Genomic DNA, 27631 nt, shown 5'->3' with positions numbered 1-27631 from the left:
CTCACACTTTCTGACTTCAAAACATATTACAAAATAACAATAATCAAGATGGCCATTTGTCTACAATCTGATTTTTAAATGGCCAAAGGACCTGAATAGACAATTCTCCAAAGAAAATAGAGACATGGCCAACATGTTGGTTATGAAAAGAAGGTCAACATCACTAATCATAAGGGAAATGCAAATCAAAACCACAATGAGATAATACCTCACACTTAATAGGATGGCCATTATCAAAAGAACAGAAAACAGCAAGTGTTGGCAAGGATGCGGAGAACTTGGAACCCCTAGGCCCCGTGAGAACGTAAAATGGTGCAGCCATTATGGAAAACAGAATAGAGGCTCCTCAGAAAAATAAAAACCAGAATTACCATATGATTCAGCAATCCTGATTCTGGGTATATATCTAAAAGAATTCAAAGCAGGATCTTGGGATATTTGTATACTTATTCTCATTGCAGCGCTACTCATAGTAGGTAAGAGGTGGAAGCCACCTACATGTCCACTGACAGATGAACAGATAAAGAAAATGTTGGAGGCGCCTGGGTGGCTCAGTCAGTTAAGCATCAGACTCTTGATTTCAGCTCAGGTCATGATCTCAGGGTCATGAGTTCAAGCCCCATGTGGGGCTCCACACTCAGCATCTGCTTCTCTCCCTCACCTTCTGCCCCTCCCCGCACTTGTGCAGCGCTCACTCTCTCAAATAAGTAAATAAATCTTTTAAAAAATCTTTAAAAAATTTTGTAGTAAATGTATTTTGTGATGGAATATTATGTAGCCTCAAAAAGGAAGAAAAGTCACATGCAATGACACGGGTTAACCTCAAGGACATTATGGTAAGTGAAATAAGCCAGTCACGGAATTACAAATATTGTATAATTGCACACACATGAAGTATCTACGTAAGTCAGAATCATAGAAACAGAAAGTAGAAGGGTGGTTGCCAGGGGCACCTGGGTGGCACAGCGGTTAAACGTCTGCCTTCAGCTCAGGGCGTGATCCCGGTGTTGTGGGATCGAGCCCCACATCAGGCTTCTCCGCTATGAGCCTGCGTCTTCCTCTCCCACTCCCCCTGCTTGTGTTCCCTCTCTCGCTGCTGTCTCTGTCTCTGTCAAATAAATAAAATCTTTAAAAAAAAAAAAAAAAAGAAGGGTGGTTGCCAAAGCTGGGGGGAGGAGGGAAAAGGAATTAGTGTTTAATGGGTGTAGAATTTCAGTTTTGCAGGAAAAAGTGCTAGAGACACGCTGCACTACAATGTGAATATACTTAACACTATTGAACTGGACTCTTAAAAATGGTTAAGATGGTAAATGTAATGTTATGTATTTTTTACCATAATAAAAAGTTAAAATTTTAATTTAGCAATATAAATTTATTATTACATTAAAGATATCATAAATTCAAAAGTGTGTGTAAAATGCATATGTAAAGTTAAAAATAATAAAACATACACCCATGCACCCACCACACAGCTTAGGAAAAGAATAGTATTAATACCTTAAAGGCCTTCTACGTGCTTTTCCTCCCCCAGAGATAACTACTCTGAACATTCATGTTAATCCTTCTCTTGCTTTTCTTTCCCGTTTTACCGCTAATATGTGTATCTCTAAACAATGTATTTTTGTCTAATATTGAGCTTCATATAAATGGAATTATAAATTCCCCTGTAATTTATCTGTTGTACCCTTACCATTTATTTGACTTTCTAACATGACTGTCTTTTTTGGGATTCATCATACTAATGCATAGATACACCTTTCTACAAAAATACTGCAATTTGTTTTCTGTTCTGTTCTTAATGGACATTTAGGATGTTTCCAGTTTGGGAGTATTACAAATGGCTATTCCTCCTGTGAATATTCTTGTATATCTCCTAGTCCTGGTACACATATGCAAAAGTTTCTCTGGACACTAGAGTATAGGCTTAGAGTATAGACTTTCAAGGAATTGAAAACAATCTAAATATCCATCAAAAGGGTAATGGATAAATAAAATATATTTATGCGATGGAATATTATACAGTAGTAAAAGGAACAACGAATTATACTATTTAGGTAAAAAAAATTAAAAACACACATAATACAATACTAAGTATATATAAAAATATAAAAAGTGAACTGGAAGTATATACACTAAATTCATGATAACGGTTCTCTGGGAAAGAAAGAAAGGTGAATTCAGCTTTATCCATAGTGTTTTATTTCCTTTTTTAAAAAGTTTAAAAACAAATATCACAAGGGGCACTTGGGTGGCTCAGTGAGTTAAGCTCCTGCCTTCAGCTGAGGTCAGGATCCCGGAGTCTGGAGTCTGAAGATCGAGCCCCACATTGGGCTCCCTGCTTGGCAGGGAGTCTGCTTCTCCCTCCTCCACTCCTCCTGCTTGTGCTCTCTCTCTCTCTCTCTGTCAAATAAATACATAAATCTTTTAAAAAATAAAATAAATAAATAAGACAAAATATTAATGGTTGTTAATTCTAGGTGGTAGAATATGGGTATTTGTTATTTTGTTCTTTGTAATTTTTTGTCTTTTAAGTTTTGTTTAAAAAAAAAAAAAAGTCCCAAATTGGACTCAGAAGAATGTGGGGGAGAAGACTGTGTAAACATCATTTAAATATTTTTAAGTGTTTGCCTAAGAGTTCATCTAGTATTCAAAATTTACATAATCTTACTGTGGAAAATTTTTAGTGGTTTTCCTTCTTTTCAAGTAATTTTAAAATAAACGCTGTGGGTTGTTTGGGTTTTTTTGTTTGTTTGTTTTTTAGTCGCAGAACAGCTTTTTTACATGTCATACTATTTCCATAGGACAGATTCCCAGCCCTGTAATTAGCTGGATCAAAGAGTGAAACTTTGAAACATTTCCTGCGTTCCCAGGAAACTAACTCCCAATATACATTACTTCAGGAAATCCTAACCTGAAATATTACAGATCTGGGAGTGCTTTTTATAGGCACAAACGTCCATCCTTTAATCACTCTCGCTCTCTCTCTCTCTTTTTTTTAAGATTTTTATTTAATGTCTGGTTTGATCAGCATTCATCTAGGTAAAATGTTGATCTCACTAATAAAACATTTTCACTCAAATCAGGAAAGGTTTTCTAAAGAAAGCCGTTCAAAGGTAGAAGTTCCCCATTACTGGTGGCAGGTAGGCAGAGACTGGACAATTACTTGGCAGAATGTTATAAATTCCTTCTTTCTTTCATTCCTCAAACCTTTAGGTAACAGCTTTTCCTTCAGCCATGAGAAGGACCCGAGGACCCGGAGGTGAAACATTTTAGGGTGCTGCCACCCAAGCGAAATTTCAAGAGTTTGCCTAAATGACCCAGTCCTGGTGTCCTCTGAATTCTTTGTTGCTGGCTGGACCTTAATTTTAGGTTCTGGAAGGTGTGCCTGTGAACGACGGGAAACCCAGGAAATGCAACCTAGCTTTTATGAGCTTTCGATTAATTAACGTTTCTTAGAACTACTTATCAAGACTACCTGTGGGTGTTGGATACAAAGACAAATTCTGCAAGAAGGTTGCGTTCAGGGTCAGGGGAGGGAGAGGCAATTCCTGGTGGGGGAGGTTGAGCGAAAAAAAAAAAAGCAGTATCTACTAGTCTTCTTCCAGTTTTGGTCGTTTCGTGTACACCCGACCCCAAGGTACCAGGCGTCTGAAATCCCACCAGGCGTCTGAAATCCCACCAGCCAGAATTAGCGCGCGCAGGGGCAGGAGGGGGCGGGGGGCGAGGTCGGGCCTCAAGTGGGAACGGCGTCACCATGATGAGCGGACGGCCGGGCCGAGTGCCCTTACAGTTCCTGCCGGATGAGGCCCGGAGCCTTCCCCCGCCCAAGCTGACCGACCCGCGGCTCGCCTACATAGGCTTCTTGGGCTACTGTTCCGGCCTGCTTGATAACGCGATCCGGCGGAGGCCGGTGGTGTCTGCGGGTGAGGGCTGCGCGGGCTGGATCGGCTGGGAGGAGAGGGTTCGCGGGGCTGAGGGCCGGTTCCCCCATGGACTGCCGAGGTGCTTTCGCTTTTCCTAGTCTTTTCACCTGGCAGGCCCCGCTTCGCCTCCCTGGGGCATCTGCGTCCCGCGAGCTCTTCAGAACCCGGTAGGGCCAAACTGTCGTTTTGCACTTAAGGAAACTGAGGTCATTGAAACCTACGAACCCACAAGTGAGTCTGTGAAGGGCCCGGGACTGCCAACTCCTCTCTCGGTTCGGTGTGTGCAAAAATCAGCGTATACTTTGTGTCATGCCCTACTGACGTGTGTCTTGTGTCTTTATCTTCAAAATGCTGTTTGGGGAAGTCCTACCCACAGTGAAGAAAGAGAGCTTTAGAGGGGTTAACGCATCTTCCCCAAGGTCATATGGCTATTAAGTAGCAAGCCTGTTTTTAGACCTCACGTCTATATTCAAAGGCAGTGCTTCTCAAAATTACTGTGCATTCTAATAACCTGGGGATCTTGTTAAAATGTGGATTCTGATTCAAAAGGTCTGGGAAGAAGTCTGCTGTTAACAAGCTCCCAGATACTGCTGGTCTGGGGACCCACTTTGAGTAGGAGAGGCTGAACCTCTGGGCTGTATTCATTCTATCTATCCATCTATCCATTCATTTGTTATTATTTAAGAGAGACAGGGATAGCGAGAAAGAACACAAGCGAGGAGGAGAGGGAGAAGCAGGCTCTCCGCTGAGCCGGGAGCCTGTCTCGAGACTCAACCCCACAACCCCAAGATCATGACCTGAGCCCAAGGCAGAGGCTTAACTAACTGAGCTACCTGGGTGCCCCTGGGCTGTATTCTGTAGTAATGCCAGTGGCCTCCTGTCAGCTAATAGTTGACATGGTGGCTGTGCTAAGGGCAATGAATTTCCAAAGGGAAAAGAAGAGGGAAGCTTTGGAAGAGGTGTCTTTGAACTTAGCTTTGATTTATCAGGCAAATACTAGGAGAGAGCCGTCCAGGCCCATGGGAGGCTAGTGGAAGTAAATGGAGGCTCTGAGCCGGGGAGAGTTTGATGATTGAGTGTGCAGGGTAGGGTGATAAAGCTAAGAAGGAGATTTAGGTAGATAATGGCAATTTATTCTCTAGGCAGACAGGAACCTTTTTAGCTTTTGAGAGCTGTTGAGGGGGCAGAGTGGAGAGATGGAGTAATCAGTCTTTGTGTTTTGTTTGTTTTTGCAGGTAGGCTCCATACCCAGTGTGGGGCTTGAACTCACCACCCTGAGATCAAGAGTCGGATGCTCTACCGACTGGTCCAGATAGGGACCCCAGGCCTTGTGTTTTATTATTTATTTATTTTATTTATTTATTTTTTTTTTAAGATTTTATTTATTTATTCGACAGAGAGAGACAGCCAGCGAGAGAGGGAACACAAGCAGGGGGAGTGGGAGAGGAAGAAGCAGGCTCCTAGCGGAGGAGCTGGATGTGGGGCTCGATCCCATAACGTCGGGACCACGCCCTGAGCCGAAGGCAGACGCTTAACCGCTGTGCCACCCAGGCGCCCCTATTATTTATTTATTTTGAGAAAGAGAGCGACCCCCGAGATCATGACCTGAGCCAAAATCAAGTATCAGACACTTAACTGTCTGAGCCACCCAGGCACCCCTGGACCTTGTGTTTTAAAAGGAAGGTCAACTTGGGGCATCTGGGTGGCTTAGTCAATTGAGCAGCAGCTCTTGATTTCTGCTCAGATTGTTATCTCAAGGTTGTGAGATTGAGCCCCATACCTGGCTCCCTGCCCAGTGGGGAGTCTGCTTGAGATTCCCTCTCCCTCTGTCATGTCCTCTCCACCCCGCTCTTACACACACTCACTCTCTCAAATAAATAAATTAAATAAATAAATAAATCTTTTTTTTTTCCTTAAAGGAAGGTCAACTTTGTCAATGCAAAGCACTGATTGGAGCCAAGGTGCTCAGTTAAGAAGAAAGCTAGTACAGTAGTTCAGGCAACCAGGAATCACCTCACTTGTGCCTCTTTCTGCACCTTCCAGCTGTATGTCATGCCTGAAGGCCAGCTCCCAACTCACCAAATCTCAGCATTTCCAGTGCTCAAATAGTATTGAAATCCCATCTTCCTCAGATATGACCCTCTCCACAGAAAGGAGTGATCTTTGTCTATTTCTGTCTCTAGGAAGATGAGGTTTTCTCCCTTTTCATCACCACTCCACATTTCCCCAAGCCTGTCGTTTGTTGTAATGGAAAGAACTCCACTTTGGAACTAAATGACCTTGTTCCACTGTCTCCTATCTGTGTCAGCTTCGGCAAGTTACTTGGTCAAGCCGTTCAGAGGCAAAAAAGTATCTTCATCTATAAAATGAGAATGAGTGGGGCACTTTGGGGACACGGTTAAGCATCTGACTCTCGGTTTCGGCTCATGTCATGATCTCAGGGCTGTGATCTCAGGGCTGTGACCTCAGGGTTGTGAGATGGAGTGCTGTGTGGGGTGGAGTCTGCTTAAGACTGTCTCTCCCTCTCCCCTCCATCCCCCCATGCTCACTTGCTTGCTCTCTCTTGCTCTCTCAAAAAACCAAATCTTTTAAAAAATAAAATGAGAATAATTAATCTTTGCATTTGTGAGAATTAAGTGAGCTGCTGTAGATAAAACGCCTGGCACACAGAAGGTGCTGGACAAAGTTTCCATTCCTCAGCTGTTGTTATGCAAACAGTTTACCATACATTTATTTGTTCGGCATTTACTGAGCTCTTTCTCTGTGCCAGGCAGTATTACATACCGGGTATATGGGGTGAATAATACTGTCCCTGACCTCGAAGAGCTCTTAGTCGAGTCAGGTAAACAGTCCATTATGGATCTAGGCATGACAGAGAGTGTGTTTTCATAGAAGTAGGTGAGCAGTGAGCAATTTGGGAGCACAAAGGCGGTACGGATTGAATAGAGACTGTTCCAGAGGAAGAGCATAGTAGTCAAGAGCGCATGATTTTGGATTTGACACCACCTCCATTCTACTAGGCATTTGATTCCGGGGAAGTTACTTACCTCCATGAACTTTAGTTTCCTTATCTATGAAAATAGGGATAATATCGCCTCTGTGTGGCTGTGAGAACTAGATGAGATGATGTATAAAGCCCTTAATCCAGGGCTAGGTGTCAGAGTTCCTGAGTTTCCTGGGTGTCCCTAAGTTGCTTTGGAAAACTTGGGTCTTGAGGACTTCATTGAAATGGTTCTCAGCAGCATTTATTGATGCATATTGTGTTTGTCTAGTTTAATGACTATCATATAGCAGTATTCAGTATTTATTGAATAAATAAGTATAGGCAGATGGCAAGGAAGTCTAAAACATGGTCCCAGTCCCCCAAAGATTTGCAATTAGATAAGCATATCCATTTAAAAGACAAATTGTGGTACAAGTTTATGCATGTAGGGTAACAGGTGTGACAAAGGAATGGGAAAGGACAAAAATATGATGGATTTTCAAAACTACAGCCATGGAGAGTACCTGGCATTCTGTGGGTAGTATTGGAATATTCTATAAATGAAATCAGGTTGTGCAGATCTTTTTCAAGTTAGCAGAAAATATTAAATAGAATTTTTTCTTAAGTTTTTCTCCAGTCTGGAGTTCTAAACCCCTGTTGGTAGTTAACACTTACCCGCCTTAAATATATAGTTGGTATCTGAGTGTAGTCCACAAAATTAAATATATTTGTTGATTTCTAGTGTAATATATCAGTAATTTATGGTATTCTGCAAAGAGCACCATGGCTTCCAAGTTTAGATTCACTTAATAAAGAAAGGGAAAATGATTGTAGAGGGGTTGTGCATGTAGTGGGAGGGAGACCACCACTGAAAGGCAGGAAAGAGGTTAGGGAAAGGGGGACATGGGAAGAGGCCAGGCCATGCCTTTAGGGCTGGACAATGACATCATCATCTGAAGCATTCAGGAAGTCGTCTTCTGTGAAGAATATGGGTTAGCATAGAGAGTCTGGGTCTTTGTGTAGTCCAGTGGCACACCGTAGAACCCAGCACACTTTGGTTTGCTGTATGGCAGGTGGCCCATTAGGGGAAGCGATGGCAGTTTGGGGTAAGGGAGAATGCAAGAGTCGGCCCTGTCCAGTCCCAGATCTTAGTAATATTTTGCATTTTTATTGTTTTACACATTTTTCCAAAATATTTTTACATGCATTTTCTTTTGGTTTATATATAATCCTACTGTAAGAGTGATACGATAGATATTAGCCTTGTTTACAGGTAGTAAATTGACTTGCCCAAGGCCATTTATCCATTTATTAAAAGTTATTAAGTGCTGCCTATATGCTGGTACACAAAGATGAAGTAATCATTGGCTTTGCATGGTAGTAGATGGAAATAACTTCTGTAGCAGTTTACATATTGAGAGGAGTTCACCCTGTTAACGTCATTAAGGAAAGTTCTGGGAAGACTTCTTAGCAGAAGTGATGTCTGAATTGAATCTTGAAGGATGAGGAGATCTCTGGGCAGAGAAGTAACCGGTGGGTGGTATAAAGAAGCATGAAGGCGTCTAATTTGCATGAGGAATTACAAGTAGTGAGCGTTGCTGGGGCACAATGTACGTATCAGGAAGTGTCAGATGAAGATGGAAGAGTCAGCTCATGTAGGGCCTGGGAGGCCATTATCTAGGAGTTTGGTCTCCTGTTGGGTATAATTGTGAAGAATAAGGGGCTGACAAGCTAGGTTTGTATTTTGGTAAAAATTCCTCTAGTGACAGGGTAAAGACTGGAATAAGTGTGGAATGGAAGATGAGATAAGAGAGAGCAGTTAGTGTGAGTGAGAGATGAGTTCCCTGAAGTGAGGCAACGAAATATTTACAAGGACTTGACAGGACTCAGTGACTGGAGCGAAGAGGGTAAAAAAAGAAAAAGGGATGATTACTGTGTTTATTACTCAGGACTTGACTTCCTGGGTGAATGGTCTTAAGAGGAAGAGGTATGACTAGGAAGAAAGGACGTTCATTTGAGGGTATTCAGGGGAACATACATGTCAAACATTTGGATATATCTGTTATTCAGCATGGGTGTCTGAGTTGAACACACTTGTAGGTCACCAGTATGTGGACAGAAGATAAAACTATAGGAATAAACAGAGTTCTTCAAAGGAATACGTGTGGGATAAGAAGAGGGCTGGGGAACAAATTCTGGGGCATAGCTAGAAAACCAAACCTGCAGTTAGCCTTTTTAAAAAGATGCTTCTGTGTATAAAGTTCAGACCTTTGGATCTCCCCTTCAGAATTAAATTTTGGCTTTCCCTAGATCACGTGACTTGATCCTCTCCAGTCTCATTGTAGGATGATTTTTTAAATATAGTTTTTGAATAGGTAATTCATACACATGGTACAAAATTTAAAAGGTAAAAAGAGAACTGATATATATTTGTAGAGTAGCTGGCTGCTTTGGTAACCAGTAAATATGCAAATGTAAATGGGTATATGGAGAAAAACCAAATTGCTTTTCGAGCATTTGTAAAGGACTTCATCTCTGTCCCATCACATCCTGAACAGGTCCTGGTATACAAGTTAGTTTAGGTCTTCAGGATTTTGTAGTAATCCACCTTTTCTCCTGAGGAAATTTATAAAACCTGAATTTTAAAAATCTTGGGTTCCATTAATAGTTATGTTTGTAGACTTAATGTTGCTTTTCATAATTGCCAAATTTTTTTAGGAAGATATATCAAGGTCAAGGCTGTTTTTCCAAAAGAGCCATGTAGAAGAGCCTTTTTTTTTTTTAAGAATGATAGAAGAAATGAGAATTGATTGTATGTCTGAACTGCAAAACTGATTATAAATATACATTGACTGATATTTGCTTTCTTTGGGGTTTGTCGTTTGAATTTTAGGTTTGCATCGCCAGCTCCTATATGTTACTTCCTTTGTCTTTATTGGATATTATCTTTTAAAACGTCAAGACTATATGTATGCTGTGAAGGACCGTGATATGTTTGCTTATGTAAAATCACATCCAGAGGATTTTCCTGAAAAAGGTATTTCAAGTTAACTGTAACGAACCTCTTTCTTTTTTTTTATTTTAAAAAATATTTATTTTACTTATTTCTTTAAGATTTTATTTATTTATTTGTCAGAGCACAAGCAGGGGGAGCAGCAGGCAGAGGGAGAAGCAGGCTCCCCGCTGAGCAAGGAGCCCAATGAGGGACTCGATCCAAGGACCCTGGGATCATGACCTGAGCTGAAGGCAGACGCCTAACCAACTGAGCCACCCAGACGTCTCCCTTTTTTTTTTTTTAAGATTTATATATTTATTTATTTGAGAGAGAATGAGAGAGCGAGCACTAGGATGGGGAAGGAGAGAGGGGGAGAGGAAAGGAGAAAAGCAGATTCCCTGCTAAGCACAGAGCCCAGTGTGGGGCTCAGTCCCAGGACCCTGAGATCATGACCTGAGCCGAAATCAAGAGTCAGAGGCTTAACTGACCGAGCCACCCAAGTACCCCTAGTTAATCTTATACATGCCTGTGGCTTCGGGTACCTTCAGTATTCTGGTGACTCCCACATCTTTGCCTATCAACTAGAATTGTCTTGAATCTGGCCGAGTACCTCTGTGTCCATCAGGCAGCAAACAGAATTTATGTCCTCTCTGCCTGTGTGGACTTCTGTTCTGTGCTCCGCACTGGTGAGTGGCACTACTGTCCACCTCGCTACTCCAGCCAGAAGCCTAGGAAGCATCTTCCAGTCTTTCTTTGAATTCTCATTAAGCCTCAAGTCTTGCTGTTCTACTTCCTAAGTGTTTTTCAATTCTAAACTTCCGTCTCTCTCCCACTGCCACTCCGCCACCACTCCCCCAGTTCATACCCTGATAATCTCTTGCTTGGACTGTCGCACTTGCCTTCAGCTCAGCTCTGCCTTCAATCTTACCGAAAATCAGGTCTCTGGATAAATGTAGATATGCCTAAAAGGGATTGCTTACAGTACCTGTCCATTGCCTTTAAGATAAAATCCAGACTCCTGAGGAGGGCTTCTTTTCCCAGGCTGAGCTAATTGCCTGCTAGAGAGACTTTGCCCACGGCTTTTATCCACAATGTGACATGCACGTGTCTGTGTCCCTCACTAGACTGTAGATTGATCTTTGTTTCCGCAGCCTCCAGTACAGAGCCTCTGCTAGTAAGCAATACATAATAGCTGACCTAATCTACACAGAACCCTGCGTCTGTGGCGCCTGCGTGACTCGGTCGGTTAAGCGTCTGCCTTCAGCTCATGGGGCTCCCTGCTGAGCGGGGGGCCTGCTTCTCCCTCTCCTCCCCATTCGTGCTCTCTCTGTCACTATCTGTCTCTCTCAAATAAATAAAATCTTAAAAAAAAAAAAAAAAAGTAAAAGATTAAAAAAAAAAAAAAAACCACAGAACCCTGCCTCATCTCCTGTCACTCGTGTCCTGCCTCGTGAAACGCTGTGTCCTGAGCCTGCCGTGTTTCACTTTGTACACCCGGTACCTTCTTGGTCTTCCTCTTGCTCCACCTTCACCTGTCCACCAAGCAAATTTCCGCTCAAGAGTCATCATCTTAAAGAAGCCCTGACCCAGTGACAAACAGGCTTTTCCTCAGCACACCCTACTTATTGCTCTTCAGCTATGAATTTGATTGTAATATAACTGTTTTCTTGTTCGTATTTTACAAACATATTTACATAATACAGACGTGCCTATATGTGAGTGAGTGAATGAATGAATGTAGAAAATTTTTGGACTTGGAAATATATAGATTTTAAATAGATTTTCCTATTCATATAAATATTAAGCATTTAAATTTCATTATACTGAACGATGGTCTCTAAGGTCCTGTTTAGCTCTGAAATTGTATTATTCTATTTAATATTCCCGTAGCCTTCAGTCACATATGTGATGTTAATGGGGGATCAGAAAGGTACAGCTTTTTTTTTTTAACCAGTGAAGAGTTCAAAGGCTAGAGCACAAAGCCATGAATACTGGATGTATCAGGGACGGGGAATACTCAAAACTGTTGGATGTTAGAGTTGGAATCTTGGGAATATTGATTCCCAAGAGTGAGACCCGTGGCAGAGCAGCCCCAGGCCTCTGGCTTTTTGCCTCCTCTGTGTACCAGCTCCCTCTGGGGGCAGGGGCTTGTGTAGCCTCACAGACTCATTCTGGCTGAGCAGCACGTTAGTGGCAGGTGTGCCAGCAGCCTCCTGCACGGACAGCAGGGACCCGGAAGCTTGACTGCCTCAACTCCTGGCCCTCCCAGCTGACCTGTGCCTCTCCCTGTTCATGCCTTCCTTTACCCCTTCAGCCAGGACCCCCTGGCAGCACTTGGCGCCTCTGGGCAGCCATCTGGATGTCACCACAGAGTCTTTCGAAGTTACCCTTCGTCCGGTGAAACAGAATGTCTCAGTGGTTGCCAAACTATGGTTGAGGGCAAGAACATAAGGAAATTCTTAGGAGTTTATGTCTATAAAAATACTGTGTTAATTTTTCTTTAGGAAATGTGATTTTTAAAACATAATTTAAAAATAAATTTTTTGTGATCTTTCCCTTTATAGATAAGAAAACTTACGGTGAATTTCTTGAAGAATTCCATCCAGTGCGTTGAAGTCTCCAAAATGCCTACTTTGGTTTCACTGATACCAGTTATGTCTGAATTTTGTGGAACATGTTTCCATGATATCTGAAGTTTATGTTAATGCGTATGTTAACACATTATGATTAAAATGGTCATCATGAACACTCTGACTCCTTTTTGTCATAATAAAAATAATTCATCAGGGAATGGTCAGTTTCCATTCACCCAATTTTAAGAAGACATCTGACAGATTTAAATGGAGTTTAGCTCAGAGTTGGCAGGCGATAGCCTGTGAGCCAAATCTTGTCTATTGCTAGTACGTTTTATTGGAACACAGCCATGCTAATTTGTTTACATGTCAGTGGCTGTTTCTATGCTGCAGGGGTAGAGTTGAGTGGTTGTGACAGAGACCTTATGGCCTGCAAAGCCAAAAATATTTAATATATGGCCTATTACAGGAAAGTTTTGCCTGTTCTGGTTCTAGTAGAAAGCGAAACAAAGTAAGCCAGATTATGGAGGGTTTTCTGAATGATGCAGAATAATTTGGGCTTGATCCTGTAGATGGTGGGAAGTCACTAAAGGATTTTAGTGGAATGACATGGTCGGGTTTGTGTTTCTGAGCTCTCTGCAACAATCAGTAGAGAGGGTGCTTTGGAAGGAGAAGACTCAGGACCAGGAGAACAGAAGGCTGATGCAGCAGAGGGGCCTTTGCTGTAGATGGATCACCCTGGAGAAAATGGGCTCAGCAGCTAACGCTGTCGACAGCTACACTCGGTGGCATTAAAAGGAAAAACCCCACCTACGTGCAATAAATTTACTCTTAATGACTTTTTGAGTCCAGATGTTTGTGCAAAACGTTTCCATGCTCAAATTTATAATCAGATTCGTTTTGGGAGATCAGTAAGGTTATTTCTCTACATGATTTCCAATTAGAATGAATATAAGCGCGTGGTTTCTGGGCAAAATCAGATGAGTTCCATGTCTGTTCTCTTGGATCTCACTTGTTAAAAATGAAATCATGCCTGAGAAATTACTTCAGGAGCTAATAAAGATATATACAAGTTTTTATTTTTTTTATTGCTACTCCAACAAATACAAAGTATTGTTCATTCGTGCTTGGCAGGTACAGGAGTGTGAACCATTCATCCCAAGGGACTTCGCCATCCCTTAGTTCTGGAGGGTAAAAAGTAAGGGCTAGAGCAAATACAAGGTGAGGGTGCGAGAAAAAAATCAACCTGTGATAATAGCACTCACATGCCAGGGGCTTTTGATTCATCATCTTGTTTAATTTCCGTAACAGTCTTGTGAGGCCAGTAATACCACATTTTAGAGATGAGGAATTTTAGGCTCCAATAGGTTAAATAACGTCCAGGGTCACATGGTGAGTGACTGCCCAGAGAAAGGCTGCGGCTTTCATTTGGTCAGAACGAAAACGATCACGTTCTACCATAGTTCTACCGTAGCACGGTGGCGGGTACCATCTAGCTCCTCGTGAACCACTGGCCAGCCCCCAGCTGGAGAGAGGAGTGAGGGCAGTTGTGAATAGCGACAAGCATCCTAAAGCGACCCGGTGCCAAGCCCACAAACTGGCGCTGCGAGGGAGGCAGGGAAGCATCCCAGAGAACCAAGCCGCTGTTTGCTTCCAGCTCCAGGTCCAGGCCGTGGCCGTCGGCCTCAGAGCTTCTGTGTCCTCACCACGCAGTCTGCCTTCTGTCACTGAAAGGGATCTGTGGAGAGCAGAGATTTACAAAACCAGGTCAGTATGAATTCCTATCCCGTGCCTACCGAGGCAGGGAAAACACGCAGCAGCTCAACGGTAGTGCGGCCGCAGGAAGAGTTACCAGAAACTTGGTGGCAGCTGGTTCACCTCCACGTTTTACTGACGGAAACTGCAATGCGGAAGCTGAAATACGTTGTCTGGGGTCACACGGAGGTCAGTGGTAGGACCGGGACAAGAGCCCAGATTTTTTAACTTCTGCTGTACCAGACCGCCTCCACGAAAACCAGGTCCCGGCGTGCAGACACCGCCCCGAACTGCTGCTCTTGGCTCTCAAGGCGCTGGGCTGGTCAAGGACAGCGCTTGCTTGCTTGCTTGCTTGGTTTTTTGTTTTTGTTTTTTGTTTTTTTTTGCAAAGGTTGACAGAAGTTGGATTTTTGTTCTAGTTTGTTTTTAGGATTTATTTGTTTATTTGAGAGAGAGAGAGCACAAGCAGGGGGGAGGAGCAGAGGGAGAGGGAGAAGCAGGCTTTCCGCTGGGCAGGGAGCCCAACGAGGGGCTGGATCCCAGGACCCCAGGATCATGACCTGAACTGAAGGCAGACACTTAAACGACTGAGCTGCCCGGGCGCCCCTGTTTGTTTTTCAACTGAAGTATAATTGACACACAAAGAGCGGGGGTTTCTCCCTCCTCTGTCATCCCCAAGCCCCACCTGCAGCCAGGCTGCAGAATCCTAAGGAGCAAAGGTAGCTCACTAGCGTAGAGGAAGGGACTGGGCTGCAGTTAGCCCCGCGCTCATTCCCATGTCTGCTCTGCCGTTCCCTGCGTGACCTTGGACTCCTTTCACTTCTCTGGCCCCCAGTTTTTCATCTGGAAAAGGGAATGATGGTTCCATTAGAAAATTGATACGCAAGTGATTTTAAACTACAAAACCATTCAAGTGCCAGTAGTTATTTTTACCACTACTGTTACTCTTCAGTGAAGAAACGGAAACCCAGAGAAGTGAGCCGGTGAAAGCCAGGCCTTAGTGGTGGAGTCATAACTCGAACCCCAGCTGACCAAGCATTCACATACTTACTAGTAAATGCACACACGTGCAAGCACACATACGTGTACGTAGCTATGCATTCACAGGCCACCTTTCCCGCTATCAGCGTGCAGTTCATGGCCATTACTCACCAAGCCTGGGTCAAGAGAGCAAGACAGACCTGGCCTTGAGCCCTCCCAGGTCTTGGCCCTAATACCCTGAAGTGAGGGTGCCTGTCCGAGACCCAGGCTCTCCCGCTCCCACTGGGTTACATCTCCCCCTGGAATGTCCCTCAGTGGACTCTGACACCCACCAATGCCACCATTACCTTCCCCAGAGTCCGAGGCCTACATGGCCAGTCCCATTATCTCCTGGTACCTCCTCGTCACCTGCTCAGCTTTCAGGGTGAGGTGGGTGAGCACGTGATGGAGGCTGGTAGAGTGCAGGTGGAACTGAGCTTCCAGGTCCGGCCGCCCCAAGACCCTCTTGTCCCCGCCCTCCTCTGTCTCTGCAGCTTCCTGCTCAGCCTCGCGGGCTCTGCCACCTGCCGCCTTGGACCACCACTCCTCGCGGGGCAGCAGCCCGTGGTCCACATCCACGCGGATGGCCTTGAGCATGGTGAAGTAGTTGTAGAGGTCGGGGGCCCCATCCTGAGCCTGCTGCCCCTGCCCGTTCAGCTGCATGTCCCGCAGGAGGCTGGGGATCATTACCACCTGCTCCATGTTGCGCACCACGGCCGCGTAGCGCTCCATGACGGTCAGCAGGCAGTTCTTGGGGTAGTGCTTGGTTTGCGCCTGCATGGTGGCTGCTGCTTCCGCGCTAAGCCCAGCACACTGGCCCAGCACTACTTCGAGACTACTTTTATGTCTGGGTGTGACAGCAGTTGGACAGGATGCAAAAGCCCAGCCGATGGGGCAACATGACCCTTCTTTAGGCCAATCCCAGGCCTTGGGTGCCAGTGTCTATATCAGGCGATCCATCTGCCCAAAGACAGACCTGCCAGCCCTCTGTCATTTCAGCACTCCGAGACTGCCTCCACAGGAGCCCGCCCCTCCCCCCCATCAGCCTGACTGGCCAGTGAGAGGGAAGCGTTTCCCTTTGGCAACCGGCGCTCTCACCCCAGGGCGGTCATGAACTCTTCCAGGTTCTCTGAGACCACGCTGCCTCTTCACTGCCTGCCTCCTCATGCGCGGTGCCCTCGTTCAACCTGAGGTGCCCTGGCTTTGCAACGAGCTAGGGAGCAGGGTGTTGACATGAAACAGCTTCGTGTGGGGCCAGGAGCACTGACATAGGAGCCAGAAGCCCAATCCTGCCACTTCCCCGCTGCGTTTTCTGGTTGTTGGCTGGCTAACACTTACTGAACACCTAACTTCACACCAAGTTCTGCACTAAGTTAGAGTAACTTGCCCACCGCCCCACTGGAGCTGGGATGCCAGCTCAGGCCCACCTCTCTCCCACCTCCAGTTAGTGCTCTTGATTGCCTAAATTATACAAGTTAACTGGATCCCTATCCTTAGCTGTAAATTTGAGGTGTTGAGACGATCAAAGAAGATAAAGCCCATGAAAATGCTTTCTAAACCACAAAGCACGGTTCCCAGAGGATTTTAGATGAATGCAGGTCTGTCTATAATTCCACAAGTTGCAACTCTTTTCACTACTGGCCTAGTCCTTTGATCCGAAGTCTCGGGAGACAGTAATCCTTTGCACAGCACACCATCACAGTTGACACACTGCATTTGCTATGTTTATTTATGAGATAACGAGGAAAACTGAGGCCCAAAGAGAGACTCAAAGTTGTGCAACAAATGTCAGAGTCAAGCGGACAGCAAGACCTTCCACGTTCTGGTTCAGGCCCCTGCTTGCAACACTGCCTTGGGTGGAAAGATCTGCTAGATACCTTCTGCCCCAGCAGTGGGGAGAGAGAAGGAAGAGAGCATAGGGAGGGGGGTCTTGTCTCACCTAAGCCACCCTCACCCCACCCCAGGGTGGGAGCCCCCTCTGCACCCTCCTGACTAACCACTGTCCACTTGTCCACTCCCTCCCATGACTATGGCCAGAGCTATAAGAAAGTTCATCTTTAGGTTGAACGGAGTTCTACCTCCCTTTAGCTCCTCCCCAGGAAATAGTAATATTCATCCCACCCCACCCCAAAGTCACCCGTCTTCACCACGCTTACAGGGTTGTGTGAAACACCATTTTCTAGTCTTTAACTCGCTTAATCCCCACAGCAGCCCTATGAGGCAGAAACACAGGAGGAGTCCTCTTTTCAGGTGAGGGAAATGGGACTGACAGGGAGGTACTTGCCCAGGTTCTCAACCATGATGAGGCTCAGCCCGGCCCAGCTCTCCAGCCCTCAGAAGAAAACCAAGGGCGTCCCTCTCGCCAAGTGCCCTTCATGGACTGGCTATGCACACAGCCACAGGTGAGCTGGGGTCATCCTGAGTTGGACAGGTGGCCCTGCTTCTCCAGGGCAGAGAGGGCAGCCAAGTCCAGGCCATGGGCTTGCTGTGAAAGGCAAAGCTTCCACTTTAACCTTTTCCATGTCGCAGATTGCAGGGTGGAACAGAGAACATGGGTCAGCTTTTCCTTCCTGTGGCTGTGTGGCCCTGGACCGGTCACTGCTCCTGTCTGAGCCTCAGCTCTGGTGTCATCGCGATGATAGTGATTAAGGGCTTACTTTTTGAAGCAAAGTGCTTGAAACAGAATTCAATCCTCCCAACAATGACATGTGGTAGGAGTTCCCCATTTACCCAGGAGGAAATTGAGGCCGACGGAGGTAAAGTAATCAGCCTAAGAATAGTTCTTAGGCAAGGAGGAGTTGGGATGAGTAAGAACTCCTGCCCACAGGTCATTTTGAGAATTACAGATGATGTTTATGAAATATCTGGCGTATTGCAAGACCTCAGTAAAGGTGCACTGCCTCCTGGCGCTTCTGTTTTCCTCCATTCTACTCTCCCAACCCCTCTTTTATTTCTCCATTCCAGGACCTGCTCCACACATTTCAGTTCATGTTGTATCTGTCCCGGGACCCAGTGCTGCAAATGCTCCATAGATACGAGCTGAATAATGACCATTAGATTCACTTCTCAATGCATTCTACGGTCTTTGGTCATCATGTCCAGTCTCCTTGAAAAACAGGGTCCCTGGCTCGACAGGGGACAGTAGTGAGGACTCTGGCAGGTGAGGGAGCCCGAGCGGCTGCAGCCACACCTGGCTCCCCGGAGCGGCGTGCAACTGTGGGTGCTAACGTGAGCCTCTTTTCCAGAATCACTCCGCAGGGAAGGAGGAACGTGCCCTACTCCTGTCCCAAAAGTCTTCATCGTCCAGGTTGTTCTCCCAGTTCTTTACTGCAAGCAAAAGTCTTACTAAGTCACATGAGCCCAGGATTACCTCCACCAGTCAGTGGCATGAAGAATTTGCATAAAATTGTTTCCTAAACTATGAGTAGAAAAGACCAAGTTTTCGAAGTTAGTAAAGTGAAAGAATTTAACTTTTACAAATTACTTAAGTAAAGGGTTGATTAGTTCATTTCCAGCTCTAAAACATTTTTGGTTTGTTTTTGACCTTTATTGGGAAAAACATTCTTTTTTTCTAAAGATTTTATTTATTTATTTGAGGGGGAGGTGAGGAGCGGAGGGTGAGAGACAAGCAGACTCCACACTGAGCGTAGAGCCCAACAGGGGGCTCCACCTGGGGCTTGATCCCATGACCATGAGATCATGACCTGAGCCAAAATCAAGAGTCAGAAGCTTAACCGACTGAGCCAGCCAGGCATCCCAGGAAAAATCATCTCCTCCTTCTCCTTCTCCTTCCCCTTCCCCTTCCCCTTCCCCTTCCCCCCCCTCCCCCTCCTCCTCCTCCTTCTTCTTCTTCTTCAAGATTTTATTTATTTATTTGAGAGAGAGAGAGAACATGAGCAGGGGGAGCGGCGGAGAGTGAAGGAGAAGCAGACTCCCTGCTGAGTGGGGAGCCCGACACGGACTCGATCCCAGGACCCTGGGATCACGACCTGAGCTGAAGGCAGATGCTTAAACTGAGCCACCCAGGTGCCCCCAGGAAAAATACTCTTAAAATGTTTTCTCCTCAGGGAGGTGGGACTTCCTTTGTATTCAAACATCCAGGATGGCTGAGCAGTGGGTACAGCCAAAGACCACCAGGCCGGACCCGCCGTTTGGGATTGGGGCTGCTGCCAGGCCCACTTGCAAGCAGGCTTCCTGGGCTCCGGTGTCCTTGGCTGTAAAGAGAGGAGTTGGGAGCTCTCTGAAGGGAAGGCTCTTTCAGCCCTGGTTGTATAACTTCTTCTGAAGCCATGTCCAGATCCTTGAGGGCATGACCCTCCTTTTGAACGCAGGCCCCTGGTGCCTGGCTCAGGACTGGAAAGCGTGATGTGGACAGGGCTGGGACAGCTGACCATGGCACGGGGGCAGGCCAGAAGTGCCCTGCAAGTAGCAATTTTTTCATCTCTGACCCAGTGGCCCAGGGCCAACCGAGGCCTCCCTGGGCCTCTTCTGCCCCATCTATTCAATGAGGGGGCTAATCTTTTCGAGGCCCCCTCCAGCTCAGACTTTGGGGGACTGCACCTGAGCACACGACCGCCATGCCTTCTGTGTCATTCTGCCTCTGCATTTATGTCCGAATCCCATCTCGGGCCAGTCCGTTCCCAGACGGATTCCTGGACCGGGTCCAGAGGGACCGCGTGAGTGCCCAAGACGTGAGTGAGTGAGCGGGTGGGTGTTAGTGAAAACTGGAGAAAGTGAGCAAGCTGGTCATCAGGAGAACAAATGAGCCATGTGAGTGAACAAATACAGAACACACAGGAGCCCCGGGGAAGAGGGAGAGGACGGCGGCTGGTATCATCTGGCCAGCAGGCTACAGACTGAGACTGCCTCCAGGTCCACCTGGCAGGTGGAAGGCCCCGGATGAAATGTTGCTGAATGATCAACTAGCTGCCCAGCGTCTCCGATTAGAGAACAGAGAGATGGGATCTCAGGGGATGGGCTGAACTCAGACAAGTTCTAGGAGTGGGGAGGGGAATGGAGGAAGGCAGGAAAGAAGGAACGTGGGGTCTTGTCAGGGGGTATGGTGGGGCAGGACAGGTGGTTTGGCTTCAGCAAGGTCCACTGGACTCAGGGGTCCTTGTTCTCCAGATGCCACATCCCAGGATTGGGAGATGATCTGGTCCAGCTGGGCCACTGCTGGTAAGGAAGGCCTGGCGACCCGGGGTGGGAGAGGTAACAGAAGATAGACTAGACCTCAAGTGTCACTGGATTTCCCCAGTCTTCCCCCACTCCCCTTCCCTTGCTTCCCTGCTCTTAGGCAGGGAAACTGAGGCCGAGTGAGTCACTTCCTGGAATGACCTCTGCAAAGCTGCCGGTGGCCTCACCCTCAGGCGATCTGAATGCCCCAAGTTGGATAAACTAATCCAACCCCAGATGCACTGGGGTCGAGGCCCCCAAAGTTCAGGCCAGGAACACCATGTGAATGTGGTACAGGGGGTAAGATGACCAAACAGTGCTCTGGGACTGCCAGTGTCCAAGCCACCCGGGCTGGGCTCGGGTCCAGGAGCCAGGGAATGCACTCAGACTAAGGTTGTGACAAGTTTCCTAATTTAAAAGTGACTTTTATACATACGCGTCATCTGCCATCTGTGGGCCTCAGGCTGTTTTTCTTTGCACTGTTGCTTCAGTCCTGACCTATTGAGAAACACAAGGGGTCAAGAGTCAAAAGCTGTTCTACCCCCTACTCCAGATACTGAACCCCTGCTGTGCCACGGGGAGGCAGGAGGAAACAGGACACGGTCCTGCCCTCCAGAACCTGGCCCCTTTTGTCACCCAGGGGACCTCATATACTGAGAGCTTCCTGTGTCTGCACTATGCTGGGCCTGGAGCTATCAGAAGGCACAAAGCAGACAAGGCCCCCCACTCAGGCAGTTCATGTCTAGTGGGGAGAAAGCCGTAATGAACATATGCTCAGATAAATATGATACTACCATGTTGTGACATGTCCTAGAAATAAAATAAAATAATAAAATAAAATAAAATAAAATAAAATAAAATAAAATAAAATAAAAATAGCTAGAGCCTTGCTACTAGTTTACTACAGGTGTGGTTTGCAGACCAGCAGCTTCTAATCACCAGAGAGCTCCTCGGGAATGCAGTCTCAGGTCCTGCCCAAGACCTACTGAACTGGAAACATTTTTTTAAAAGATTTTATTTATTCATTTGCCAGAGAGAGCGTGAGAAAGAGAGAGGGAATACAAGCAGGGGGAGTGGCAGGGAGAGGGAGAAGCAGGCTCCTGAGCAAGGAGCCCAATGCAGGGCTCAACCCCAGGACCCTGGGATCATGACCTGAGGAGAAGGCAGACGCTTAGGCCGACTGAGCCACCCAGGCGCCCCTGGAAACTGCATTTCAACAATGATCCCCAGGGCATGTCTGTGGCCAGGGAGTCAAGCATTCACTCCAAACATGGTTATTACCCCAGGGAAGAAGCAATATCTGTGCCAAGGCCTGACTGCTCCCAGTGTCCAGGGGATCTATCTCCCAGGCAGAGGGAGCAATCATGCCACTGATCATAAAATATTCTTCTTAAAGACGCAACTGACTCCCTGGGTAACCGTAAGAGGGTCACTCCACTTCCCTAGGCCTCAGTTTACCAACTGCAAAATTCAGGAGGTGGACTGAGTAGAGACTCTCAAGCTGAAAACAATAAAACAAAACAAAACCAAAACCCCACAGTCTTCTGAACGGAGGATTTTGAGGCATCAAGAGTCCATTGACCAGCTAAGAGAGAGCTATTTGAGGGAGTGGTGGGGTCCCTTCTCTGGAGTTCTCAGGTCACCCCAAGAGGCCCAGGACTTTTCTGTTACTTGAGAATATAGGCATCTCTGCATTTCAGGGAATCCACCGCAAACTTCACTGCCCAAAGGCTCCATGTGCATGGCTGACCAGCAGAGACCCAGGAAACTGGCAGGTCTTCCCACCCAGCCTCCACTCCCAACTTCCTCCCTGTCACACCCCTCTCTCAGTTCTGAGAAGGCCCAGTCCTTCCTCCCACTGATGCAACTAGGTTGGGGTCAGCCTAATGGCTTCTGGGCTCGCTGAGTGAGACACAGAGGCAGAAGTGCTCCCTTGCAGATGGGACAAAGGTCCAGATCATCAGAGTTGGGTGTATCATAGGGATCATGCAACCTGACCTCGACTTTATTGACGAAAAAACTGAGGCTCCAATTTATACTTCTTTTTTTTTTTTAAGATTTTATTTATTCATTTGAGAGAGAGAGAGACAGAGCTAGTACAAGCAGGGGGAGGGGTAGAGGGAAAAGGAGAAGCAGACTCCCTGCTGAGTGAGGAGCCCAACGTGGGGCTCGATCCCAGGACCCTGGGATCATGACCTGAGCTGAAGGCAGATGCTTAACCAACTGAGCCACCCAGGTGCCTCTCCAATTTATATTTCTAATAATGTTTTATTCACTCCCCTGGAAGGACCTTACTGCCATATATATCACTTACAATAGGGCTAAGATATTTAAAAATTCTGTGACCAGACAAGATTAGTCACTCATACAGAAAATATGTCTGTCTCTCTTCTACCTGGGAGCCCCTGAGGGCAAGAAACTGGTCTAATTATTCCTTGTGACTCCAGGACCCCAGGAGCTCAAGAAAGTTTCCTTAGCTTATTGACTGAAAGGATGCATGAATAAAATTACTATGGGGATCTGTCTACCTGGGTGCGCTTCCCAGGTATTTCTTCACTCTGTCTTCCATTTTGTTCATTTGACCCCCTTCTCTGAGCTCCCCGCCAGGGAAACCCTCAGGCGGAAGGCTGTCAACGCCACCACCCGGACTCCAGAGAGCTCAGTGGTGATGGGGCCTTGGCTCAGCTGCCTCCTTCCGAGATGGCCAGTCCTTGACAGAGGAGCTCCCGGAGACACCCTTGCTGGGGGGACCTCTCACTCTGCCCATAGGGCTGGCCCCTAGACTGGGACCCAGGCCAGAGTCCAGGAGGTGACTAAGGACTTCCTGCCCACCCTGGACAGGTGCTGGGAGGGGGCTTGGCTGGGAAAGGAGGAGACACTGATCAAGAGCCATAAGCTCATACCCAAAACTCAGCCCATGAACCCCTCCTTCTGGGTTCTCAGGCCTCCCGCCCTCAATCCACCCGCAGCCATCTTTTGGGGCCTCCTTCTCTTTCCGGCCTGAGATCTACAGTGAGTCCTGCTCCAGCTTCTCCATGATTCCTCCTGGTACAATCGGACTCCTGTATGAGACCAGCCCTTCTCTCACTTAAATACCTTCAGTAATTCCTTGTATTCATTTCCTATGGCTGCTTTTGGAACACAACTTTACCATCTCACGGTCCCAGAGGTCAGAAGTCCAAAATGGGTCTCACTGGCCTAAAATCAAGGTGTCAGCAGGGCTGTGTTCCTTTCTGGAGGCTCTAGGGGAGAATCTGTTCTCTTGCCTTTTCCATATTCTAGAGGGTGCCTTCATTTCTTGGTTGGTGGCTCCTTCCTCCACTTACAAAGCCAGCAAAAGCCTTCTTGTATTGCCACCTCTCTGGTCTTTCCTCTTCTAGTTACGAAAACTGTTGCTATTGCGTTAGGCCAACGGGTGTAATCCGGGATAATCTTTTTTTTTTTTTTAAGATTTTATTTATTCATTTGACAGAGATAGAGACAGCCAGCGAGAGAGGGAACACAAGCAGGGGGAGTGGGAGAGGAAGAAGCAGGCTTCCAGCGGAGGAGCCTGATGTGGGGCTCGAACCCAGAATGCCGGGATCACGCGATGTGGGGCTCGAACCCAGAATGCTGGGATCACGCCCTGAGCCGAAGGCAGACGCTTAACGACTGAGCCACCCAGGCGCCCCCTGGGATAATCTTCTTAACCCAAGGTCCACTGGTTAGCAAACGTAATTCCATCTGTAGCCTTCATTCCCCTCTGCCATGCAAGCTAACATATTCACAGGTGCCGGGATTAGGACATTGCACCTACCACACTCCTCATCCCTTTCCATTTTATTCTACCTTACCATGCTAGTTCTTTAAACGAAACTTTATACAGAAGCCCAATGAATAAAACAGGTTGAGAAGAAATGGATTTGGCTGAAGTAGGACGAAGGGGGCTACATCTGCATCCTCTTGACCATCTTTCATTAGCCCTCGGGTCACCTCCAGAGAACCCGAGACTCCACACAGCGCAGCTGGAAAACCTTAGCCAAGATGAAGTCCAACGTGTTACCTTCGCATTCAAGGCCTCCACTTGCCTTTCTGACCTTACTCTCCGCCATCAGGTTAACAAATCTGAGACACAAAATATCAAAAATACTGATGACTCCTCAGTATGCCCGCACCCTCCTAACTCCGCAGTAACTTCCAAAGCCTCGCTTCCCCTCTTCCTACCTCACCCCCTTTTGCCCGGGCTCACCCCCCCAACCCCGCGGCTGACCTTTCCGACCAGATCAGCTCCCTCCCCCTATCGGACAGGCGGCCCAGGTCCTGGCTGGCGGGTACACCCCTCAACTGCCTGCTTCGCACACCTAGGAGCGCCTCGCTGCAAACACTGCGGGCTCCTGGAAGGCTGGGCGGGGCGCCGGCGTCTGCTGTTCCCGCCAGCAGGGGGCGCTGCGGGGCCGGCGAGGACCTCAGCTCCGCAGCCTGGAGCGACGGCGATCTTGGACCCCAGCCAGCCAGCCAGCCAGCCAGCCAGGACTAGCCGCCAGCGGAAACACACGAGTTTCCAGGCGATAACTGTCCACCTCGTTTTAATAGAAAGGGGTTGGCCGATAGGGGAGAGCGTGGGAGGAAAATCTTATCATCGTTCCAGGACCCCACTCACAAGATAGGCGTCCTTAATGTTTTGTAGCGATTTATTAAAGGGGCTTGACTCAGCAGGTGAAAGCACAAAGGCGATCTCTTTTTTCCCTGCCATTGCCCTTTCGAACGGATTCTGTGGACTCATGCTTCACTGGTCCCGGATGAAATCTCGGCAGGTCCCCTAGCTTTTCCGAGTTTCCCGTTTATTGTTGGGTGATTAACTTAAGTGCAGGCCTGCGTTACAGCAAAACTCCCCCGGTTCCGGCCACCTCCTGCGGGGACACCTGCTGGCCGGGGAGGAGGCTGTGCGGCCTCGCGCTGCTGCGGCTGCTCCTGCCCTTCCGCGGGGCAGCTTCTGGTTCGCCGGGGCCGGTGGGGGAGGAGAAGCCACAGCCTCCGAGGTCACTTGGGCGTGGCGGGTTCCATATGCTGACACTTTTCTCTTAGCACTTTGATAGGCTCCTTGGAGACGCACCGCACTGTTCAATGCAGTACCCTTAAAGAGGCAGGTGCCTCCTCCTTCGCGCTGCTTACTACCCCTCGGCTTCCCCATTCCTTCTTACACCTCCAGCCTCATTCTGCTGGGGTCCCCTCACCCCTCAATGGAAGCCCTCTTCCGCGGGGTCCTTTTCCAGAAGGCGCACATTCTGCTCCTTTCCCTGGGGTTTGTACGTGCTGCGCAGGAAACAGCCCCTTGCCAGGAGCCCCGCCGTTTGCCAGCTCCCACCAGATTTCAGACCCCAGAACCTCCCTTTCCAAGACTCCCAAAATAGTTCTCCTGGACCCTCTCTTTCCTGGTTTGAGGTGAGGGAAGGACAGCTTCTTCCAGTCCCTGGTGAGGAGTGGGTTGGAGGACAGGCGACTCTCCAAAGAGAGCGTCCTCCCACGTTTCTGGGGGGTTTAGCTTGCTCCCCGTGGAGTAAGGACCAGGAGTAAGTTGAAGAGGAGCACTCTGCGCCCTGCCCTCCCTCCTTCGGAGTACTGCACAGGCGGTCCAGCCTCTCTGTTTAGGGTCAGCAACTCTGCCAATGTTTCAGGCTTTGGGGCGTCAGCTGAAATTCTGAGGTGACTGGGAAAGTCTTAGTTTACACCTTATTGGTCTCCAGACTTTGCCAGAGAGCAGGGCCTCTAACCTCAGCCCAGAAAAGACCTCATCAGAGGATCTACCCCAAACCCAAATTTCATCGTCACTCCCCCGCAGAAAACCATCACTCTCCAGCTGCTCCCCCAAGGCATGTCCTACCTCAGTTCCTGGGCTTTACAGACACTTCCTGAACGTCATGCTCTCTCTCTAACCTTTGCTTTCCTTCCACCAGAAGAGTTCTAGCTCCACTTCTCCACTTAGCTGACACCTCGTGGTTTTTGTAGACCAGAGCCAAAAATGTCGCCTCCTCCAGGAAGACTTCCCTGACTGTGACCCCCTCCACCATGTTTCCACAGGTCTTGTGACAAATAGTGTTTGGTTGTAATTAGCTCAGTCTACACCTAGCTCCTCACTCGATTCTTAGCTTTTTGAGGACATGGATGGTATTTGTTTTGTTGAGTGTGTTTACATTTTTTTGGTATGAAAATACCCCCCAATTCAAAATTACCCATAATCCCACCATTTCTTTTTGATATCATAGAAAGGACAAAGAGTCTCCCTTCTCCTGCCTGTCCTGCCAATCCTAACTCCTAACCTCCAGTGACAACCACTTTTAAGAGGATGGTAAGATTCCTTATTGCCTTTTCCTGGCATACGCATGCAGGCGCACACACACACACACACACACACACACACAGAGAATTTAATAATTCTTACTATACTTCTTGGTCCACAATTTCCATTTTCACTGAACAATCTCTCTTGGGTATCTTTCCATGTGAGTGCATATGATTCTACCTTATTCTCTTTTCTTGTAATTGTGTATATATACTTATACGTGTAAAACATAAAATTTGCCGTATAACCATGTTTAAGTGTACAATTTAGTAACATTAATTTCATTCACAGTATTGTGCAACCACCGCCAACCTCCAAAAGTTTTCAACACCCCAAACAGGAGCTCTGTACCCACTAAGCAATAACCCCTTATTCTCTACCGCACAACCCCTGATAACCTCTAATCACCTTTCTGTCTCTACGAATGGGCCTTCTTTTCTAATGGCTGACAATTACTCCGCAGGAGGAGACGTTGCCATTTATTTACCCATTCCCTGCTAATGGGCATTACATTCAAGGTGTTCCCAATTTTTTGGTAATACAAACAATGATCATAATACATGTGGGAATACTTTGTTAGAAGAAAGTCCCAGGGGTCGGCTGCTGGAACACAGGGTCTGTGCATTTAGAGGTCTAACAGATGCTTACCAGCCTTTGCATCAAAATTATCTTTAACATGAAGGTGCCTGACTCCCATCCCCAGTTATTCTGATTTAATAAAGATGAATTAGGGCCCAGCAACCTGAATTGTTAGAAACATCCTACCTGACCATTGTGATGTGAGACCACACAATGACAGACGGGGTTTGGGGCCTGAATCTGCTGCTTTCCTGGGCCCCCAGCATCCAGCCCTGGGCCTGCCCACAGAGAGGGGGTGTCCTCCCAGGG

The 27631-nt window shown here is 47.2% G+C and overlaps 2 protein-coding genes across 2 annotated transcripts; one reads left to right on the top strand and one right to left on the bottom strand.

The window, feature by feature from the left end:
- Window positions 1-3718: 3718 nt before the first annotated feature.
- NDUFC2 (NADH:ubiquinone oxidoreductase subunit C2) lies at window positions 3719-12647 on the top strand. The gene is made up of 3 exons (XM_008707447.2): window positions 3719-3923; window positions 9800-9943; window positions 12466-12647. Exons 1-3 carry the CDS (start codon window positions 3755-3757, stop codon window positions 12513-12515), a joined length of 363 nt encoding a protein of 120 aa, XP_008705669.2. The 5' UTR covers window positions 3719-3754; the 3' UTR covers window positions 12516-12647.
- Window positions 12648-13543: 896 nt separating this feature from the next.
- Window positions 13544-16185, bottom strand: LOC103678077 (thyroid hormone responsive). Its single transcript, XM_008707383.2, has 2 exons — window positions 15558-16185; window positions 13544-14212 (listed from the first exon to the last, which is right to left on the bottom strand). Exon 1 carries the CDS (start codon window positions 16027-16029, stop codon window positions 15577-15579), a length of 453 nt encoding a protein of 150 aa, XP_008705605.2. The 5' UTR covers window positions 16030-16185; the 3' UTR covers window positions 13544-14212; window positions 15558-15576.
- Between the last annotated feature and the right edge of the window lie 11446 nt (window positions 16186-27631).

The sequence above is a fragment of the Ursus maritimus genome, unplaced genomic scaffold (genome assembly GCF_017311325.1).
Source record: "Ursus maritimus isolate PB19 unplaced genomic scaffold, ASM1731132v1 scaffold_16, whole genome shotgun sequence".
Lineage (NCBI taxonomy): Eukaryota > Metazoa > Chordata > Mammalia > Carnivora > Ursidae > Ursus > Ursus maritimus.
The sequence above is the reverse complement of the archived record's forward strand: the minus strand, read 5'-3'. Positions and strand labels throughout refer to the sequence as shown.

What these genes read in the sequence shown, in the direction of transcription:
- NDUFC2 (XM_008707447.2), top strand. Translation starts at nt 3,755, where the DNA reads ATGATGAGCGGACGGCCGGGCCGAGTGCCCTTACAGTTCCTGCCGGAT. An exon ending in GAGGCCGGTGGTGTCTGCGG is followed by an intron (nt 3,924 to 9,799) that starts GTGAGGGCTGCG and finishes TTTGAATTTTAG; the next exon opens with GTTTGCATCGCCAGCTCCTA. An exon ending in AGAGGATTTTCCTGAAAAAG is followed by an intron (nt 9,944 to 12,465) that starts GTATTTCAAGTT and finishes TTCCCTTTATAG; the next exon opens with ATAAGAAAACTTACGGTGAA.
- LOC103678077 (XM_008707383.2), bottom strand. Translation starts at nt 16,029, where the DNA reads ATGCAGGCGCAAACCAAGCACTACCCCAAGAACTGCCTGCTGACCGTC.